At 36.7% G+C, this 22,959-nt stretch overlaps 1 protein-coding gene across 2 annotated transcripts; it reads left to right on the top strand.

Moving 5' to 3' along the window:
* Positions 1-2,493: 2,493 nt before the first annotated feature.
* Positions 2,494-21,266, top strand: RIOK2 (RIO kinase 2). 2 transcript variants are annotated; one of them, XM_005871531.2, is made up of 10 exons: positions 2,494-2,636; positions 6,028-6,166; positions 6,899-7,015; positions 8,974-9,149; positions 11,935-12,023; positions 14,279-14,470; positions 16,171-16,263; positions 17,047-17,565; positions 19,849-19,945; positions 20,984-21,266. In XM_005871531.2, the coding sequence occupies exons 1-10, from the start codon at positions 2,571-2,573 to the stop codon at positions 21,146-21,148; spliced, it is 1,653 nt and encodes a 550-aa protein (XP_005871593.1). In that variant the 5' UTR covers positions 2,494-2,570; the 3' UTR covers positions 21,149-21,266. The 2 variants fall into 2 exon arrangements, with proteins under 2 accessions (XP_005871593.1, XP_014399492.1); XM_014544006.1 differs by lacking the exon at positions 19,849-19,945 and having other exon boundaries at positions 20,984-21,077.
* Positions 21,267-22,959: the final 1,693 nt, after the last annotated feature.

Raw genomic sequence — 22,959 nt, 5'->3', positions numbered from 1 at the left:
CAGGCTTTGCCTGTTTTGAGAGGCATAGCAGGTCCTAATACATAGGCACAAACCCAAACAGGCAGCCAAAATGAGGAAACAAAGAACAACCCCCAAATGAAAGGACAAGAGAATTCTCCAGAAGAGATAAATGAAATGGAGATAAGAAATTTATCTGAAACAGACTTCAGAATAATGATGGTAAAGATGCTCCATAGCATGAGAAAAGATATAGCAACTGTGAAAAAAAGAACAGTCGGAAAGAAAGAATGACATAGCACAAATAAAGAACACGTACTGGAAGGAATACTCAGCAGATTAGGGAAAGCTGAGGACCGAATCAGTGAATTAGAAGACAGAGTTGAAAAAAAATCATTCAATCAGAGAACCAAAAAGAAAAAAAACAACTAACTCCAGTACACATTTTACAAAATACTCAGTAGGGCCTTGGAGAGAAGGAAAACCAGCACATAGGTCAGTGGAACCCCACATGGGGGGAGCGGGGATCTAAATACAGAATTCCAACGTTTACATTGGGAGTTCTGAGACTGGACCCTGAGAGGCGAAACACCAGTGGCTGAAAATGAGATCAAAGCTGAAGCCGACTGCACAATCCTCCCTGACCACATGTAGCACCCACACCTCACCTGAGGGGTACCAAAATAATTGCCCTTTACAGTTTTAAAATATAACTCATGAAGCAGGATAGAAACACAAATACTACCATACACATTTTGTAATCCTCGTTGCTGTTGTATGGGACGGTAGAAGTAGACTATGCAGCCTTTTTCCTTTTTGTTTACTGCAGCTCGGATGGCCATTTTTGTAGATGTGGGGAGGAGTACCAGGGCCAGTGTGGGCTGCTCTTTCCTAAAGCCCTTAAAACACACTGAGGCCCTGAGCCACCAAAATGCAGAAAATTCTGGAAACGTTCCAGAGAAGCAAAGACAACAGCCCCGCCCTCCTCGCCGCACACTAAACCCCCCACCCTCACCAGGTGCAGGCGCACTCTGGGGTCTGGAGAACCAACTTACAACCGGTACAGGAAAACCTTGATATAACAGACTAATTCAAATGGACAAATTAGTTTACCTGTTTCTACTTATGCAGACACCTTTGTGAGGTTAAAATTAAGTATGTATACGGGCAGCGGCTCAGCGGTTGGATTCCCAGTCGGGCACCTGCCGGGTTGTGGCGGGATCTCCAGGCGGGGAGGGGCCGGGAAGGGGGGGGGCGGTGCAGAGGGCGGCCAATCAGTGATCCTCTCTCATCAAGGATGTTTCTACGTTTCTATCTCTCCCCCTTTCCCTTCCTCTCTGGAATCAATAACAATCTATTTTTTTAAAAAATTATGTATGAAAAGTTTAATGTCACGGAGAAGTTTTCTACCTGTATTCCTGTAATTTTAAATTTACACTGGACGGGTCTAGTAACCGCGTGCACCCACCAGTCACCTGGGTGCTGGGCGCGGCTCCGCGCACGTGCACCTCGGGCCCAGGTGTGAAAGCCTCCCCAGGTGACCACAGAGGCAATCACCGTGCCACTCAGTGTGATCACATGCTAATCATTTGCAGAACATCGTTCACCAGAGGTGGCTTGGATTTAAATATGTAAACTATAGTTGTCGATATGTAATATTTGTTTAGGTCAGCGAAATTACTAGTGTTTTTTTCCAACATATGGCCTCTTCGCTAAAAATTGTTAAAAAATAACAGTGGATTAATAACAAAATAATAACCCGTTAATTTCGTTATAAGCAAATTTTGGTTTAAAATATATAAAAATTATCAGGGTGTTAATTTGTTCATATGACATAGAGACCAGAAATGTGTCTCTTAAATCCGAAGTCCGTTAAACGGAGGTCCGGAAACCCAGGGTTGACTGAGCCGAGCAGGTGCGAGAGGATCCGCGATCACCACGCCTTCTCGTGCCGGGAGCGGGCCCGGGAGACCGGGGACTGCGTGTGTGATTGCCATCGTTTTTATCTTCAGGACCCTGATCGCCTAGCGTCCCGCTCGGGTTCATTTTCCTCCTCTGCTGTTGGAATTCGCTTTGCTGTTTGGGGATAAAACTTGGTAAAAATTAACACTCTATGCCAGTGATGGCGAACCTGTGACATGCGGGTGACACGCGAACTCATTTTTTTGGTTGATTTTTCTTTGTTAAATGGCATTTAAATATATAAAATAAATATCAAAAATATAAATCTTTGTTTTACTATGGTTGCAAATATCAAAAAATTTCTATATGTGACACGGCACCAGAGTTAAGTTAGGGTTTCGCTTAGAGGTCCTTTAAGCGGTTGGTCCTGACAGATATGAAAAATAAAACGTCATTATTACAGCGTACACTTAGAATCCGCCAACTCATATACATGTAAAAAAACACTTTAAAATGTACTCTACTTTTTCCATACTAGGTTCTCATAAGACCCAGAAGACGTTTTACCGTCCGGTGCCAGTGGGAGTCGCATGTCTACTTATCAGCAAGGACCTGAAGGAAGGAAGGCGCGTGCGCGAGAGGCGGAGTCCCCACGACCCTTGCGCGCTCGGTTGTCTTGGCTGAGGTTGTGGCGCCGGCCTGGGGCCGCCATGGGGAAGGTGAATGTGGCCAAGTTGCGGTACATGAGCCAGGATGACTTCAGGGTCCTGACCGCGGTAAGGCACTCGCCGATCACCCCTTCCCCTGCCCGTCCAGGCCGTGCGTCCTGTTCCCGGAAGTTTCCCGGGAGCGGAGCGTGCTCTGGGCTGGAACGCGGCCCAGGTTGGGAGTGGGGAAGAGAAGACCAGAGAGCAGAATTTTTCAAAAGCTTTTGTTCGGAAGCCTTTATCGTCTCCCAAGCAGGGACGGCAGAGGCCCCTCTTCTAATTGTGTCCTTCCTTTCTGCTCTCCCGGTGCGGTGGCCGCACGCATCTCCGCGGCCCGGGAAGTCATTCTGACCCCGGACTTCCGACCAGCAGAGAAGGGCTCAAGGCTCCTGAGAATTCATAGCCTTGAGCTCCCCACGCACAGACTCAGGCTCACGGCCTCCTTTCAGATCCATTCAACCAACACATTTGTCTGGTTTTTAGTAACACTATTAGGGAATTCATCGGGGCACAGACAAGACAAGGGAGACTGATCACCAAGTAAACGAATAAGTAAATAACAAGGATAACATCAGACAGTATGTCCTGTGAACAGGATAAAGGGGTAGGAGCCTTTCCTAGGGGCGCAGGAGAACGAGCGCTGTCGTGTAGCTGGAGAAGACCTGCTGCCGCGTGCAAGAGTCTCATCTGTTTACTGTTGTGACCAAACTTTTTCAAGAAGTTCCTGGGACTCGTTGGGTACTGAATGAATGCTTGCTAAGTAAAGGAAAGAGTGGGAGGATAGCAGGAGCTGAAGAAGTAGCTGGAGGCAGAGGAAACCCAGGAGTAAGTGAGAAGGCTCTGAGGCGGAAACAGTTTTTAAGGAATGGAAAGGCCAGTGTGGCTGGAACGTAATGGGCAAGAGGCTGAGTGGTTGGGGATGTAACGGGAAAGGCTGAGGGGCTAATCAGGCTTACTAAAGAATTTGGGATATATTCTAAGTGTAGGGAAGCCACTGAATGTTTTCAAGCAGGGAAATGAAATGAAAAAAACTGTTTTTATGGTCTTAGTTTCTGGCACAGAAAGCAACACATAGATTGGACATTTGCAGAGTAAAACAATACATTTATTTTAAGAGCTGTTACTAAACTCTCAAATGCAAATTCAGAATGAAATTTGGAAGACGCTTTTCTTTTTCCTCCAATAGATTCAATTCAGCTGGACTTTCTCTACCTACTACACTTCTCTCTCTCTCTCTCTCTCTCTCTCTCTCTCTAATTGATTTCAGAGAGGAAGGGAGAGGGAGAGAGATAGAAACATCAATTATGAGAGAGAGTCATTGATCGGCTGTCTCCTGCTTGCCCTACACTGGGGATTGAACCTGCAACCCAGGCATGTGCCCTCACCAGGAATCGAACCGTGGCCTCCTGGTTCATAGGTCAATGCTCAACCACTGAGCCATACTGGTCGGGCCCTACTGTCACTTTCTTCTCTACCTCAGCACATTCACTTATTCCCCTAAGGGAGTCAAGAGAAAGAATGTTAGAGGCTGGGAGAGATAGAACAAAGCATGGAAGATGAGTTAAGTGTAAAGTGTGAGATTTTTGTTGGGGCATCAAAAGGATGCTAGATTCATCTTCTAAAACGTTGTCTCTGCAATATTTAAGTTCTTTTTTGAAGCTCATTAAGGAATGACCTCATTAAATATCATATTTCAGTCTCAGTTGTCTCTGACCAACATTGGTATTAGTGGCACCTCTCCTTGACACGGTCTTCCTTGGCACATCCTCTATCGATAATCATGCTTTCACTGGCTGCCCTTAACCTTTCAATGTAAACTTCCCCCAAAATTCTGCCCCTCAACGCTCCCTTTTCCGCCATTATCTCTTGCTTGATGAGCTCATCTACTTCATGGCTTCATCTCTTACCTTTATTAAATAATTGACAGTTTTTTCCCTCTGATTATGACTTCATTCCTGATTATAGATCTGCTTTTCCAATTTTCCTTAAACATCTTTATTTGAAGGACCTTCCAACACCTCAAACTCATTGTCAACTTTTGTCAATCCCCTCTTTTCCCAAGCTCCATTAAATAATTATTACCATTATAATTTTAAAACCTGCTCTTCATCTTCACTTCAGCTTTAATTCATCTCCTTACTTTCCCACTTCCAATGCCAATTCCATATTGCTTTCAAAGATCTTTAGTTCTTTCCTTCTATTACCACTACCTCTTCCCTGTTAATGGCTTCTATTTCCTATGGCTTAGACTGTCATCTTAATTCTCCAATATACCACCTCCAGTGTTTGCTTTCTCTCACCACTTTGCATAGTTCTGCTAGATCAGCGGTTCTCAACCTGTGGGTCGAACAACCCTTTCACAGGGGTCGCCTAAGACCATCGGAAAACACATATAATTACATATTGTTTTTGTGATTAATCACTACGCTTTAATTATGTTCAATTTGTAACAATGAAAATACATCCTGCATATCAGATATTTACATTACGATTCATAACAGTAGCAAAATTTCAGTTATGAAGTAGCAACGAAATAATTTTATGGTTGGAAGTCACCACAACATGAGGAACTGTATTAAAGGGTCACAGCATTAGGAAGGTTGAGAACCACTGTGCTAGATTAATGTTCTTAAAATAACGTTTCATACATCTGCCTTGCCTGAACATCTTCAAGGGTTTCCTACTTTCCTCTGTATAAAATCTAAAACTCCTTTTCTGTATCCACGGCCTTCCATATCTTACTCCAAACCATTTTCCAGCCTTTTCATGAACTCTACATGCCATCCCATCTGCGCTACCACTGCAATAGCTGTTCCTGTGCTTTGTATTTTCTTGCCTATGTGCCATATCCAAATCTTTTATTGTCTTTCCCTGGTATTCCCTTGTCTGCTTTTTCTATAATCCTGTATCTCAAAGTCTCAAGTGCTGCTACTTTTTGAAGCTGATCCCTCAGCTAAAAGTATTGTTATTCGGCCCTGAGCTACCTCCTTTTTTACCTTCTAATAGAATTAGACGTGCACATTCTTATTTCCACAGGTAGATAATATATTTTCCAGGGGTGGAGAGTATTTTTATATATTTTTTAATCTTTTACAATACTACATATGATACTTTCTCATTAATTCTTTCTTAATAAATATCTAGAATATCTGTAATTTTTAAAGACAAATATTTGGATGTCAAATATTTTAGTATTTACCACATGTCAGTAACTGTGTTAAGCACTCACATTCTTTTCTTTTGAAGTACATATCATTTAGTAGAGAGATGGAATATGAATATCAGTGATTATATATCAAATCGTGATTTAACATATATCCAGAGAACATAGTCATTATGTCTCAGAATCGGATGGGGAACTGCATGGTCAGAGAAGTTTGAAGGAGAAGTTAATTTCTTAGCAAAGTTTGATAGCAGCTCTGTGTTGATTATGTTTACATAATAATTCCTTTAATTTCAGGTTGAAATGGGCATGAAGAACCATGAAATAGTTCCCTGCAGTTTGGTTGCTTCGATAGCCAGCCTTAAACATGGTGGTTGTAATAAAGTTTTAAGAGAATTAGTGAAACATAAACTCATAGCTTGGGAGCGAACCAAAAGTAAGTATTTGAGGCACCATTTGTGATTTTTCATTGTAACTGGCTTCCACCAGAGCAAGCCTTCCAGGACACAGGAAGTGGAAGTTGCCAAACCAGAACTTCCACAGTATACTTCTGTGGTCTATTGGTTAGAGCAATCAGAGGGCCCACCCACATCCAAGAGGGTGGAAAAATAGTCTGTACCTCCTGGCAGAGGATTAGCAATTCCAGTCACATAAGAGCAAGCAGGATATAGATATTGACACTGCCATCTTTGGAAAATACACTCTGCCACAAGATTTTGTAGAACATTACTTCTTACACTATTTGTGGTGACGGATAAGTTTCTATTTTTCAGCCTATCGTGGATCTATACTTTCATAAAATAACAATAAAAAAGTCATTACTAGAAAAATGAAACTGATAAAATGTAGGTACAAATTCCTTATTAGAGTTGAAGACATAAAATAATTTGGTCAAATTGATATAAAATTGTTTAACCACTTCATTTCAGTTTCTGTATCTTGTCACAGACTAGTAACATAGACTGGTGTCAGTCTGTGGTCACACTTTGAGTAACACAACTCTAGAGAAGAAACACATATTATAGGAAGAAATGCTAAACTTGTAAAACTGGATAGCTAATCTTTTCCAGCTAAGATTTCCCATGTTTAAATTCTCATGACTTGAACTGATGTGACTTAGTGGTACAATGTAACTAAAATATGGTCTTTCTCATTTGCTTTTCTCTAGCTGTCCAGGGCTATCGGTTGACAAACGCAGGCTATGACTACCTAGCTTTGAAAACACTTTCTTCTAGACAGGTAGTTGAGTCTGTTGGAAACCAGATGGGTGTTGGCAAAGAATCAGGTAAGTGCTAACAGTACTATTGAATGCATTTTCATTACCCTGAGTATAGTGGATCATTACTTTGTCATAAGTATCATTGAAAATTAAGTATACCAAGAATTAGTTTTCCTCTAATAATTGAAATATTTGGCAAATATTAATCTGTTAAATTGGATGTTTGCAATAGCTAAAATATATAACATAAGGAAGTACTGGAAGACTGAATATCTAAAAACCACAAACTTTCTTCACAGCAATATGATCATTAAGGCAAAGTTGGGTATGTATAGAACACAGAAAAGCATTCTAAAATAGCATTGAACAAATGCTTATGTATTTTCTATGTGGAAGACAGGTAGAAATGAAGAACAGGGAATGATTTTCTTATACACTGTTTTTTTATCCAATACAGTTTATCTTATATAGTTATCTGAATTGAGGAAGGAAAATTAAAGTTGAGAGAAAAAGAATTATTAGGAAGCCTACTCCAAAAGAGGTTGCTATATACTTCAGATGGTTTGTATGTCTTCTGTATTAATATGCAGATTATGATATATATTTAGTAAGTAACGAGTGCTAAATACAGCAGTGTGTGTATGTGTGTATACAGTATATAAAACGAGAAAATGAAATATCTTTTGAGCTACACTTTCTCTTAATTTATGTCCAGTATTTTTCAATTTAAAAAATAATGGCCTTTTTTTTTAAGAACTTCATTGTTCTTAAAAGTGATAAATAGTATAAAAGAGAGTACAATAAAAAGGAAATCTCGTCCCTAACCCAGGTCTTGATCTCCTGTTATTACTTCTCAAAGCTATCATTGTTTATTTTTTTTTTTTAATATTTTTTTATTGAATTTTTACAGAGAGGAAGGGAGAGAGATAGAGAGTTAGAAACATCGATGAGAGAGAAACATCGATCAGCTGCCTCCTGCACACCTCCCACTGGGGATGTGCCCACAACCCAGGTACATGCCCTTGACCGGAATCGAACCTGGGACCTTTCAGTCCGCAGGCCAACGCTCTATCCACTGAGCCAAACCGGTTCTGGCTATCATTGTTTATTGATAGCCTGCATATCCTTCTTGAAATATTCTAAAAATTTGTATAAATACAAATCTGTAATGTATTAAGCATACATGTGTACACAGTCACATAATCTTTTTAATCTCAGGTAAAAGCAAACAGTACTTGCTATTCTGCACCTTGATCGTTTTCCATTTGATGCATCCCTGATATTTCACATCAGCAGATTTGTCTTTCTTAGAGTTGCTGGGTGATACAGTCAATCCATAATTGATTTTACCAGTCCTAGTTGTTAAACACGTTCTTAAAAGTTATGTACTCTTTAAAAGTGTGATATTACCAAATTTTTCTCCAAAATGTTTGCACCAGTTTATAATCCCACCAATGTAAGAAAGAGGCTATTTCTTGATACATACAGTAATAAAGTTTCCCATTAATAATTAGGACATATTCTGCATTTTAATATTATAAATAACTTGTCTTGACAGTTGGAATACTTAAGGAAAGATCTGCTCCATCTAATTATGGGATTATATTCTGACAACTGAATATTATTCATTGAAGCAATTGTAGAAATGAACTTATTTTTGAACAGGAAAATATTATTATTAAGTCACTTTTTGTATATATAGGACACTAAAGAACAATTAGATGTTTTCCCACTAAATTGAGTTGAGCATTGATCTCCTTTAGAAATGATATCCTTTGACACATTGCATCCCTGTTTGTTTGTTTGTTTGTTTGTTTGTAGTAGATATTAAATACATGTCATCATATCATTTTGGATTGTAATTAAATAAAGAAAAATTTGCTGGCTGGTAAGTATTTCTGGTATTTAGGAAAGATAAAATTTGATACATATAAAATCAGACAAAGTTAGAAAATTTGAATTGTTTCAACTTATTAGCATAAAAGTATAATAATGTGGTGTTTTTTTTTAAATCTTGGCTTTAGATATTTATATTGTTGCAAATGAAGACGGCCAGCAATTTGCATTAAAGCTTCACAGACTGGGAAGAACCTCCTTTCGAAATCTGAAAAACAAGCGTGATTACCATAAACACAGGCATAACATGTCTTGGCTTTATTTATCTCGTCTCTCTGCCATGAAAGAATTTGCCTATATGAAGGTATTTTTTAAATAATTGTTCATTTTTTAACCAAACAATACCTGAAGCTGAAACGCTGTAGTGACAAGCATCAGTCTGCTGCCCCTAAATCTAGCTCCCTACCTGCAGTCCCAATCCTTACAGTCACTTTTAACTCTTACTGATTCGTTTCTGCTGTTTTTCTGGTGATTTCCTAGGTGTTTTTCTAGGTGAGGGTTTCAATTGTTATAAATGTATAAAGGCAACATATAATCGACAATATTAAGATAGAGTAAGGTAAAATACATTTATGATGTGATAGTCTCACAAGGTGTATGTGTGAATGTTTATTTAAATTGTACGTATGTCTATCTTTATTTGATAACATATCTTCAATAATATTTAAATTAAACAGAAAATAACATTACATTTTTTTATTACTCAGTGGGATTTATTTGCTATAACATCTTCATTTTTAAAAAAATTAAATTACTAAAAGTCGTCCAATGGATGACCACTATTTCCTGGAAGTTTCAGTTTGGTGTTAGTAGGTTGTTTTAATTCATGTGCTTTAATGTTTAGTGATCATGAGGGAGAATTCTCAACACAATATAAATGATACTGATACCATACATGTTATATATTTCTTATCTTATACTAATGGTTTAATATCCTGCGTTGGCCAATAAGTAAGTAGGCATTTTGGTAGGAATCATTACGTAATTTCCCAAAACTATATTAAGTATATTCTCAAGGTGTATATATGAAGATACAGCAACAAAACTTGATTGTGTTTAAACATGTTCTTAAATACATTAATATTTTCCTAACAGAATAAGATGAAATTGAGCTATAGCTTAAGGGTTAAGCTGCAGTACTTGGGCTATGACAATAGTTAACATTACTATATGCTATTGAGCTGCCAGGGAGTGCTCAAAATCACTTGCTTTGAAAAAAATATTTTTTTAAGCCAAGCAACCAATTTAAGTATATATTGAGTATCAGCTGTGTGCCTGTCACTGTATTAAGTACTAGGGTAGGATGGGGTATAGGGCTAGATACCGAAAGAATAACCAATGCAGTCTGTGTCTTAAAGTTTGGAAGATAACATGAACACACATAAAGCAAAGAACAATTTAAAAATCAAATTATATGTGTTTAGAGAAGGAGGTTTCATAAAGTGAGTGGGAATTGGGTAAAGTTAAGCATGCATATGATTTGGCGGTAAAGAAAAGACAGTAAATCAGTGCGTTTTGCAAAGGAACCACTTTGGGTGAAGACAGCAATATGGGTGTAAGCTCTGTGTGTCTAGGTAATAGTCACTGAGGTAACTGTCCTGATTTCACTCCAGAATGCTTATTGGGAAAAGTAGGACTGGTTAAGTGGATTAAAGAGATTTTTGAAAACTAGAAAAAGTTGTTCAGACTAAAATCAGTATTTATAGCCATTGCAGGTTTTTATATTTATTTTTAATTTGTTGGGGTGACATTGTCAACAAAATCATAGATTTCAGGTATACAACTCCACAATACATTATCTGTACACTATATTGTGTATTCACCACCCCAAGTCAAGTAGCCATTGTAGATTTTAAAAACTGAGCATTTGACACAAGCATCTTAGTTTCCTATTGGTACACAGAATAAAGGTTGGGTATGGTGGCAAGAGCTAGAACCATTGGAGTAATTGGGTATCAAGGACAAAAGCCTACTTTGAAATGGTAGCATTTCAAATGGCAGAGGTCATAAATCTAACATTTTGAAAAAAGTAATAACAAGACTTTGTAATTAAAGGATAAAAAAAGTTAAGCATAGGAGAAAAGATGGATCTATGGATGATCTGAAGTAACTTTCTTTGTTTTGTTAATCCTCATCCAAGTATAGTTTTTCCATTGATTTTTTTTAGAGAGTAGAACGGAGGGAGGGAGGAGGAGGAGAGAGAGAAAAACATTGATGTGAGAGAGACACTTCAATTGGCTGCCTCCAGCATGCGCCCCAACTGGAGCCGGGGATCGAGCCTGCAACCCATGTACTGCTGGCGACCCTTCAGTGCAAGGGCGGATGCTCTAATCACAGCACACCAGCCAGGGCTGAAGTAACATTTGACTCCGACTACTACAATGTGTATATATTAGATTTATATAATATTTGGTCTGAAGGAAAGGTCAGTGCTCTATAAAGTAAAATGCCTAATCTATTGGAATATTTCATTTCCTAATGCAGGGGTCCTCAAACTACAGCCCGCTGGCCACATGCAAATACAAATATTGTATTTGTTCCCATTTTGTTTTTTTACTTCAAAATAAGATATGTGCAGTGTGCATAGGAATTTGTTCATAGTTTTTTTTTAAACTATAGTCCGGCCCTCCAACGAACGGTCTGAGGGACAGTGAACTGGCCCCCTGTTTAAAAAGTTTGAGGACCCCTGTCCTAATGTGTCACAAGACAGAGTCCTTCCTAAGTCACAATATATTTTTATTTGATTTTTTTTAAGCGTGTTCCAATAAATGGCAGAAAACGAACGTGTACAGGATATATCCTAAAGGCAGAGATTTTTTTCACACTCACTTTTGTAATCCTAGCACAGTGTAAAATATTTAGTAAGTGTTCAGTAAATGAGTGTTTGGTGAAAATGTGAATTAAGTAAACTGGCTTAATTTTTTTTTATGTACAGCTCATTCTGTGCTGTGAATAAGTCATATACAAATAATCATGTAATTTTGTAAAGGCTTGGATTTTTTTTCTGGTTGTGAGCAGGTATATTTCTTTCATTGTTCCTTAAAAATTAATGACCTCTCCATTAGTTTATACTGTTTGCTATGTTTTAGGCATTGTATGAGAGGAAATTTCCAGTTCCAAAGCCAATTGATTATAATCGCCATGCAGTGGTCATGGAACTCATAAATGGCTATCCTCTGTAAGTATATATTATTATTATTAAAACCGTGGGTCATAACAAATGTAAGGTTCAGTTTTTAAAAGTAAAATCTTTTTAAAACTAAATGGAATATTATTTCTGGGAGGTTAGAAATTAACATATTAGCAGTAGACTCAGAGGTAAATTGAAAATGCAGTTTCATTAACTATGTATTTTGTTATCTCTATGATTCATTCAACAAATATTTATTAACAATCTAGTACGTGCCAAGCACTATTCCAGGGTCAGCAGTAAACCAAATCTCTGCCCTCGCAGAGCTTACATTCTGATGGAAGGAGACTATGTAGTAAATAGCTAAATAAGAAAATATAGGGTGGGGCAAAATAGGTTTACAGTTGTCCATATGGAAAATAAATAATAAATAATAATACAAGACTAAACTCTGTGCCCTGGCTGGTGTGGCTCAGTTGGTTGAGCATCATCCCATGCACTAAGGAGTCTTAGATTCAATTTCCAGTCAGTGCACATGCTCAGGTTTCGAGCTCCATCCCCAATAGGGGGCATGCAAGAGGCAGCTGACCTATGTTTCTCTCTCCCTCTCCTTTCCTCTTTCTAAAATCAATTTAAAAAAAAAAAAACATTGAAAGAAAAAGAATAAACTGTTTTGGGTACTCACAACTGTAAACCTACTTTTGCTCCATATATATATATATATATATATCAGATGGTAGTAAATGCTATGGGTAAAAATAAAGCAGGGTAAGGGAACAAGAAGGACTGAGATGGGTAAAGGAGGCCGCTGTTTTACATGGGGTGGTCAGGGGAAGTCTCACTGATAAGAATCCTGAATAAAATGAGGGGAAACCATGAAGATACCTAAGAAGATTCCAGCCAGAGGGGACAGCAAGTGCATAATCCATGGGGTGGGGGTATTCCCAGAATTTTAGGGAACAGTGAGGATGATGTCATTGTGGCTGGAACTGAATGAGTAAAGGAGAAATTGTAAGTGATAATATCCTAAAGACAGCAGGGGATCAGATCACTAGAATTTGTAGGTCATTTCAAGGCCTTTTAATTTTTTTATTGAAATATATTTGACATATAAAAATTATGGTATGTTGATTTGATACTTATATATATTGTAATATGATTGCCATTGTAGTGATATTTAGCACAAGGACTTTAATTTTGATTGAGATAAGAAGCCATAGGACGGTTTTGAATTGAGAATAGATATGACCTAACTAATGTGTTAATAGGACCACTGGCTGCTCTATTGAGACTAGACTGAAAGGAGATTAAGGACAGATTAAGATGACAATTGTAATCACCCAGTCAAGAGACAGGTAGTTTAGATCAGTTATAGATGTCAAGGTGACGAAAAGTGGTCAGATTTTGGAGATGTTTTCCAGGAAGAGCCAACATGACTTATTTAGGATTGGATATTGATATGAAGGAAGGTGCAAGTCAAAGGTAATAACTGGGTTTTGGACCTGAATGATGATGTAATTGAGATAAAGCTGACATTTATAGATGAGCTGGAAAACCTAAAGAACAGTGTGAAGTTAGAGGATGGGGCAGAATCAAAGTTACAGTTTGGGATATAGTAAGTTTGAGATACATAATAGTTCAGAGGAGAAATCTAGATTGAAGTGAGTATATATGATGTTTAATGCCATGAGCCTGAATGAGATCACCAGGAGTGATTTTAAGTAAGAAATAAGGTAAAATAAGAGGCTCTAGGATTAACCTTTGAGGAACTCCAAAATTTAAAGGTCAGGGGGGAAAAAAGAATTAGCAGAAAAGACTAAGAAGAAATGATTAGTGTAGAAAGAGGACATAGGACAACCCCAAGAGTTGGAATACCAGGAGTCAAATGAAGCCAGTGTTTCAAGGAGGGGGAAGAAGTTAACAGGAAAACCAAAAAGGATGAAGACTGAAAATTGACCATTGGATGTAGCAACATAGAAGTCATTGGTAGTCTTGACAAGGACTATTTTATTGGATCAAGGTGGATAAAGAAATGGTTTGTTAGAGTTGGGGGAAAGCACATGTAGAGGAGTTTGGCTGTAAAGGAGATCAAAGAAAGGATGTGACAATGAAAAGACAATACAGAATCGATGCAGGGTGTGGCTTATTTTTTTTTAGTAATAGATGGACGCTGTTGTGTCTAAATGCTGATGGTAATGAAAAGAAAACTTCTAGGGAGACAAATGGAAATAATGTATACGCACACTTTCATTAAAATCATAAATGAGTACAAATAACTTATTTTATACTTAAAATATTTTCAGATGTCAGATACACCATGTTGAAGATCCTGCATCAGTATATGATGAAGCCATGGAACTAATTGTTAAACTTGCAAATCATGGATTGATTCATGGAGATTTTAATGAATTCAATCTCATTTTGGATAAAGATGACCACATCACCATGATTGATTTTCCACAAATGGTTTCAACTTCTCATCCCAATGCTGAATGGTATATACTGAAATTGATTGTGAATGTGGGTGTGCTTATCTGTGATGCAATCATTTTTTATTCATAATTTCCAACTTTGTAATACTGTCATTTGGGTCAATAACTATTTGGAAGTGGCTGATGTCAGTGGTCTAAAATTCTGGGTTCTTTAATATTAAATGATATCAAACTACTAAGATATTTCCCCTGAAAGAATCTTATTCCTCATTATTTTAAAGGGGAATGCACTTTTATCCAGTTTTTAAAACCTGCTCATTAGCTTAAGTTGTGTATTAAACATCTGAAGAAACTGCCTGCCTTTATAAACCATTAAAACAATTTGAATTACTCTTATAATCTGACAGACTTTCAAAAGTCAAATGAACCCTTTATTCAAACCAACATTTAGGTGGAAGCCCAGTTTTTAAAACAAACAAAAGTAGGGACATGGAAGGAACCCCATCTTCTCTGCCTTTCCCCTCTTCTCTATGGTTGCTTCCAAGAGGGCTTCACCAAGCATAACTTAATAATCATGATGGCCTTAATAAAAGTTATGGATTTGGACTGGACTCAGTTGCCAAACCAATAATATCTCTCATGTCATTTTTAGCTTTTGTTTTATTATTAGAAAATAATTCCCATAAAACCTCATCCCTGACACAGGGCAGAACCACTTTGTATACCATGGTAATTTCATTCCTCACATTGCTTAACCATTTAAACCAGCCAAATTGTGAAATTTGACAATATTTTTCTTTATTTGTATTCCTTAATGCAGTGGAGCATAATTCAATTAAGGGTATTTTTTTCTCCTCTCCTTCCAAGTTATAATGTGAGAAGCTTCTCCTTTTCCCCAGAGATAACTGTTATCACTTACGTAATATGAGCAAAGTTTGAGCTTAAACCAGTTTGTGTTCAGTGAAGCTCTTCTTCCTCCTGATTTTTATTAGAAAATATCTACACTTACTCTAGAGAAAGGTCATTTAAAAATAAACTTAAAGAGTATTCCCAACAAAACAATACTAATATATTAACCACTTGGGTGGTTAATATATCTTTGGATAATGACAAATTACCATTTTATTAAAGTGGTGCAGCATAGTCACACAGTAAAGGAACATCTAGGAACCCACAGAATTAGAGACAGAAATATAACAGATTATGACATTCCAAGTTAAGGCTGCATTATTCTTGAATACATTGTGATTTAATTTTAATTTTTATGGGCAACTAATTGGGAGAAGTTCTGTTAAGCACAAAATATCAACTTAAAAATTAACTTGCCATATTCGGTCAAACATTTAATTAACTCACCCCTAATGCCTTGGCAGGGCCAGACCAAATGATTTTGTGAGCCTTGTATGGCCCTCAGACTGGACGTTCCTTCCCCACCCCTGCAGAGGATACCCGCTGCTCCCAAATTACAGGCCCGTAGTCTTTTTTTTTTATAGGAAAACCTCATGTTGCATTATGGGAAAATCTTGAGTTTTCTAACCATAATGCTATATGCCTTTAACAGCTTATATTTCTTCTTAGTTCCTCTGCTTTTACTTTTAGTACTTGAAACTTTCAAAGATTTTTTTTCCTTTTTTCTTTTAAGTAACATCCTTTTTCATGGTAAGGAGTAGAAGTGTCATAACAACAACAAATACTAAGGATATTGTCATTGACTAATAAAGAAAAATGAAAACCTGTATAAAAATTGATTCTTTATTTTGCAGGTATTTTGACAGAGATGTTAAATGCATTAGAGATTTCTTCATGAAACGTTTCAGCTATGAAAGTGAGCTTTATCCGACCTTTAGTGATATCAGGTTTGTACTTTGCATTGCTTAAAACTAGAACTCTGTTAAATACCTGATTTATTTAGTTTTAAAAGTTAATAGTCTCATCTAAAAGATGTTAAGATAGTGAGTGAGCTTTGACATATTGTAACCATTGTTGAGTATCAACTGTGTGGTATATAAATGAAACTTAAAATCTAGAAAATACCTGGTTTTTATCCATCAAGACAATATTACTGAATTTGGGGAAAGAACACACCTAGTTGCTTATAAATTCAAGAACGTTTATTCATTGTAGGAATGTTATGTGAATAATCCATTTGTAAGGAATCAAGCCAAGTGTTTATCAGAATTTGTGTTTTTCCTTTACTCAGAACTGGAGCCATCTGTAATTGATTCATGGAACCTAATTATAAATACGTTCTGAAAGCCAAATTTTCTCATTTATTTTACACTCTTGGTTAAAATACTGTTTTCTAGCTTGGGGTGGTTGACATAACTTAAAAGAAGAAATCTTTAGTCCCTGTTGAAAGTTAGTTTATTAAATCAGTAAAAACCAACAAGTTTCTTTGATCTTTCTATTAATATCTATTACTTTTCACAGTCATATTTTATTTGTAAATAACAGCCAGCATATATTTTTTATATTTGTATACTTAAGTAACTTAAGTATTACATTTAGGGCAAAGGAAAATATTTAAAATACATAAATAAACTCACTTAAGAATTACAATTTTTTTCAGAGTAATAAATATTTATCCATATCAAGTAGATTTTAATCTCTCTCTGAATGCTTGACATTTCTTTTCGTAGGAGGGAGGACTCTCTTGATGTAGAGGTTTCTGCCAGCGGCTACACAAAGGAAATGCAGGCAGACGATGAACTCCTTCATCCAGTAGGTCCAGATGATATTGAAACAGAGGAAGGATCTGAATTTTCATTTTCTGATGAAGAGGTATCAGAAAAAGCAAAGGTTTATAGATCAGAAAATCAAAGTGAACGAAACTCTGTCAATGAATCAGTTGACTGCTGTGGCAGATTGTCTGGAGACCTTGAACAAATAAAGGAAGACGATGTGTCAGAGGAAAGTGCTGATGCACACAATTTTGACATGACTGAATTCAATCAAGCTTTAGAAGAAATAAAAGGGCAGGTTGTTGAAAACAATTCTGTAACTCATTTTTCAGCGGAGAAAAACAGCACTGAAAATGATACCAGGCAAGATGGCAAGAGAGGTCATGGAGGAAGCCCCACGGGCTCTGAAGAGTATGAAGATGAATGCCCTCATCTGATCGCCTTGTCATCATTAAACAAAGAATTCAGCCCTTTCAGGTATAGATTTCTGTTGATTGATTTTTTTTTACTTTAATCTGGAGACCTGTACTTTCTTCGATTCTGGTAACTGAGTATTTTTTCAAATAACGTTGCAGAATTGTATTCTGAGCTGGCTTTTATGTGTAAAATGAAAGCAGATAACCCTTTTGTTAAAATTCCAATTAGCCTCTACAATCGACCTGATGCTAGACAGCATATTGATTCAATTTTAAGCAGTCTATACAAACTGATTACTTTCAAAGAATTAATACAGATCTCATTCAGTTGATCATGTTTTAAATGGATAAGTTATTTGAATCTATTCTATCTAATAATAGACAAGCATGGTAATTGACCGTACCTTCGCTACGCCTCCCATTGGCTAATCAGCGAGATATGCAAATTAACCGCCAACAAAGATGGCAGTTAATTTGCATGCATAGGCGTGAAGCGGCGGAGCGAAGGCTTGAAGGCAGCTCCGGCCGGAGCGAAGGCCTGGGTCCCGGGTGCCAGAGGAAAACCGGTGCCGGCAGCCAGGGGAAGGGAAGGCCTATTGCACGAATCTTTTTGTGCAACAGGCCTCTAGTATATATATAAAATCCTAAGCGACCATTAGGACTTGTCGACAAGTCACTATGATGCACACTGACCACCAGGCAGCAGATGCTCAATGCAGGAACTGCCCCCTGGTAGTCAGTGTGCTCCCACAGCGAACCTCTCACAGCTAGCCAACCTCCTGTGGTTCCTCCCCCCGGCCAGCAGGCCCTGATTGGCTCCAATAGCCAGCCAGGCCTAGGGACCCCATCCGTGCACAAATTCGTGCACCAAGCCTCTAGTATTTTCATAGTTATATATCTAATATTTGCTCTCTTCATAATGAAATACAGTGAATTTCCTCTGGTATTTTGAACCTTATTCTGTTCTTATTTGTTCATGTAAAACAATGTTATAACGTTATTATGTTCTTTTTCTTTCGAGAACTTTTTTCCTTGCAAATATTAATCAGTCTCAGCATAGATTAGCGAATGATCTAAAATTTAATTTTTAGATTTGGGATAGTTTATCCAGAATCAAATAACTAGTTTAATGAAATATAGTTTTATTTATTTCAAAATAGTAATATGACAATTAAAATTAAATTAGTACATTTATTAGGCATTTCTCAATACATGTTCTGGCTTACATTCTAAGGCTGCCTTTATTGTTAGTCTCGTTATGAAGCAAAATAAAGAATATTGTTTTTTTTCTATATAACTGTATATTGAGACTTATGATTATTACCCCTTTCATAATAAACATGTAAAACTTAATATTAAGGCTGCAGGGGTCCAGGATTTGGAGTAATAGAAGAAAATCTACATAGCTTAAATAGTCTTCTAAGCACAGAATAATTTGTTCTTACTCTCTAAACACATGTTGGGCAAAATTTTTATTCAAAATAAAAGTATAACAGGTGTTTCTGAAAAATATTGGCTGTTAAGAATTAATATCATCTGAGTTTCTTATACATTAAAACTTTGAACAATGCATAAAACAAATTAGACAGTTTCTACTGGCATCATTGCAGTTTTTCTACCTTAGCAGAGCAATGTAGAGCACTGTCTCTTCCATCTGCTTTTGTTTGGGAAGATGGCAAGGAACTATTCCAAGGATTTAGATTGTAAGAGTCATATTTGTGTACAGTTAAGTGAAAGGAAAGGGGAAAAAACATAAATTGTGACTAAGTGATAATAAATTTTGATGGCCAAAATAGTCTACCATTTTGAGATTTTGGTAGTGACTATCAGAATGCTGAAAAATGGAAATTGTTAATATATTTGCCTGAGTTGTGGGTAGTTTTACCTTCACAGAAATGTTAAATATAATGGTATTTCTGAGGAATTTTATGTCTTTAAGTTTTATCATCATGTATGGAATGATATAAATTAATGATATAAATTAATTAATTAATCTAATCTAATAATAGACAAAGATTGAAATTGACCATACTTTGGCTAATCAGCGAGATATGCAAATTAACCACCAACAAAGATGGCGGCTAATTTGCATACTGCAGGCAGATCTGCTGCGCCGCCCCAGGGCGAGATCTGCGAGATCCGGGCCTGCTGTGTCTTGGGCGGGGTGGGTGGGGCGGGCGGGGCGAGTGGCAGCGTGATCCGTGAGAGGGCACAGGTTGGGCTGAGGGACCCCCGTTCCCTGCCAGTGCACAAATTTTTGTGCACGGGCATTCTAGTATATTTATAATTAATTTATAGTTAACTATAAAAATTAACTAGTTGAATTGTGCTGTTTTAATTTTAGAGATGAAGAAAATATGGAAGATATTAATCGATATAGAACAAGAACTCTGAGTGTTACTTCTGTGGGCAGTGTTTTAAGCTGTTCAACAATTCCTCCGGTAACCATTCACTCAGCGTTTACAAGTGTTTATTAGGTCACTACTATAGTCAGATTGCATGTGAAGGTTACATGATGTACAAGACAGTTTCAGCATTTGGGCCTCACATGTTAATAGTATAAAATTATAACAAGTACAAATTTAGTAATATAGGAATGATCAAAGCTTTCAGGAAAAAAGGCAGCATGTAAGTTAGCTTGAATTTGAAGGATAAGATCATAGAAATTTAAATCAAGGGGGACTTGGCAGTCATTGGCAGCCTGTGTCCTAAGTAATAAGAAATCATTTGAATTTATGGTCATTCACTATGAGAAAGCATTCAGCATCTCCCAAAAACTGTATGTAGACTTTTCCACGCGTAACTGCTGCCATCAGGTCATTTCAGCGGTTCTCAACCTGTGGGTCGTGACCCCTTTGGCTGTCGAACGACCCTTTCACGGGGGTCCCCTAAGACCATCCTGCATGTCAGATATTTACATTACGATTCATAACAGTAGCAACATTACAGTTATGAAGTAGCAACAAAAATAATTTTATGGTTGGATCACAACATGAGGAACTGTATTTAAAGGGCCAGAAGGTTGAGAACCACTGGGTCATTTCAATACCGGAAGTTATGAAGGAACTATTTTTGATATATTTTTACCAGTAGTGAATGCTTTCAAACATAATTTTCTGCCGCAAAGACATGCCTCTAGAAAGCAGAGGAACAAGTAGTTTTTATCTTCTTAGTTTTGATTATTTTGGTTTGAGGGGTTTTTTTTTTCTTTCTTTAAGTTTTCCTGATGGACACTAGGTGGCACTATAGTAATTTTTTTCAAAGAATTGTGACTACTATAATATGTATTTTTGTTAGGAATGTAATTTATTTCATAACAGTTTTGGTTTTTATTGCTGATTTGTATAATACTGTTAGTATTTGGAATTTTAAAAATACATGCTTTTAACAGAAATTTGAAAAATATTAGCACTTTTACTGAATGTTTACTTTCTATCAAAATGGTTAATCATCAGTGATACTTATTGAAATCTTTCCAGGAATTGGTGAAACAGAAGGTGAAACGTCAGTTGACAAAACAGCAAAAATCAGCTGTCAGACGTCGATTGCAGAAAGGAGAAGCAAATATATTCACCAAGCAACGGAGAGAAAATATGCAAAATATTAAGTCAAGCTTGGAAGCAGCTAGCTTTTGGGGAGAGTAATATATTTAAGATCTTAAATATTTTTCAAGAATTTACTGTGACCCCTTTCTAAGCCACCTTTAGTCTTATTTGGACCAACGTAGATAAATAAATAAACAGACTCTCTTTCCGGTATAAATTTGACTCGTTCAATACATGTTTTCTAAAGAATAATTATGGTAATACAATTTTCCAAATAAGGTACATTTGCTAAAATCTATTTTTCAGAATAATTTTGAATAGCAATATTTGGGTATTTTTTTTAAATCTAAATGTAGTTTCTGTTGTTTTTTTGGTTCTCTACCAAAAATAGGTAGATTGCTTGCTTTCAGATTATAGCTTTAACACTCACTAGAGGAAACAACCTTAGGCAAGCCATATTTCCTTCCCTCTTTCACCATTATCAGTTTTTCTTACTATTAAAATTAGATTTATATGGACCACATGAAGCAATGCACAGAAAATACGCTTTCAGTAAAGTGTGGATATTAGAATCATAATTTTAATGATGTTTATCTTTCTGAAATGCTGCTTAACTTGATTGCATTATATTTAAACCACTGAAAGAATTCACTGCCATCTTTTTTTTATTCTCTAGTATTAAGGATAAGTCAGTAATGCATAATTGTATTTTCTGCTATTAAATTGGTAATGTCATGGGAACAGAAACTTCAAATAATCCCACTACAGCTTTTACAGTTGCCAGTTTTTATGCAGGCCTGAGTAGAAGTAGAAGAGTTAGGGGTATGGGGAGGGGGAAAAAAGGAGACATATGTACTACTATTTGTAATAACTTAAACAATAAAATAAAATTTTATAAAAATGTAAAAAAATTTTTTTAAAGAAGAAGAAGAGTTAGGGGTATGGGGAGCATGGGGAAGGTAAAAGGAAGAGTAAAAATATTCTTTCTAATAGTCTTATCTGGATGGGTCCAAAACATACCATATTTCACTTCAACATTAACAGATGTTTATTGAGTTTAGTCAAGAAAGAAAATACGTGAGACATGGTTCCTCCCTCAAAGACTATAATACAGTGAGACTTGAAGATGGGTGCTTAAGTATACATATCTGATGGTATTCAAGTCCCTTCAGCATTGCCCAGGAGACCAGAGGAACATCACCTGCAGCACAAAAGGACCACTAGATGGCAATGTCACTGCACAGTTACCACACAGGATGTCCTTAAATTATGTGCATCTGTGATTATAAGCTACCAGAAGCAATATCAGCACATTTTTTTTTCAAGATTGATAAGGACAGCAGATTTACTTTCACCTTTTCAAAATTAATTTTACTGGCTATTTGCAGAGTAGCAATGATAAGTTCACTTCAATATAAGTGCAAGAAAATGTCAAATTTCATTTCCTTGAAAAGTTGATTTTGAAAGTACGTAGCTTTGAATTTAAATTTATGTATTTTTTATAATCTGTCTAAAGCATTTTAACAAAATTATATTGACAGCTTAATAGAACCGTACAATATATATTTTGGAATACATTTTCTCATTCAGAGTGTCAAAGTGAATTGGGAATAAAACACATGACTTCATCCTGTCAGCTTTACTGAGTTGACTCAGTCAACTTTGGGGTACCTACTACATAAAAAACTTACTACTACTTGAGGGACTTAGAAGACAAAACAGATCTTTCCCTTAATAGCCTAAAATTTTCTGTGGATCACAGTACAAATAAGTCAAATGCACAAATACAAAATTAATCAGGGTTTGAACCGGTGACCTTTTGGTGCATAGAACAATACTCAACCAACTGAGTCACACTGGTCAGGGCTGTATCGTGATTCTTAACGAAGTTTTTTTTTACTCCTGGAGTT

The sequence above is a fragment of the Myotis brandtii genome, unplaced genomic scaffold (assembly GCF_000412655.1).
Source record: "Myotis brandtii unplaced genomic scaffold, ASM41265v1 scaffold344, whole genome shotgun sequence".
Classification (NCBI taxonomy): domain Eukaryota; kingdom Metazoa; phylum Chordata; class Mammalia; order Chiroptera; family Vespertilionidae; genus Myotis; species Myotis brandtii.
The sequence above is the reverse complement of the archived record's forward strand: the minus strand, read 5'-3'. Positions and strand labels throughout refer to the sequence as shown.

Coding starts and splice junctions, on each gene's coding strand:
- RIOK2 (XM_005871531.2), top strand. CDS start 2,571: ATGGGGAAGGTGAATGTGGCCAAGTTGCGGTACATGAGCCAGGATGAC. Junction 7,016..8,973: donor GGGTGTTGGCAAAGAATCAG/GTAAGTGCTAAC, acceptor TCTTGGCTTTAG/ATATTTATATTGTTGCAAAT. Junction 9,150..11,934: donor AAGAATTTGCCTATATGAAG/GTATTTTTTAAA, acceptor GCTATGTTTTAG/GCATTGTATGAGAGGAAATT.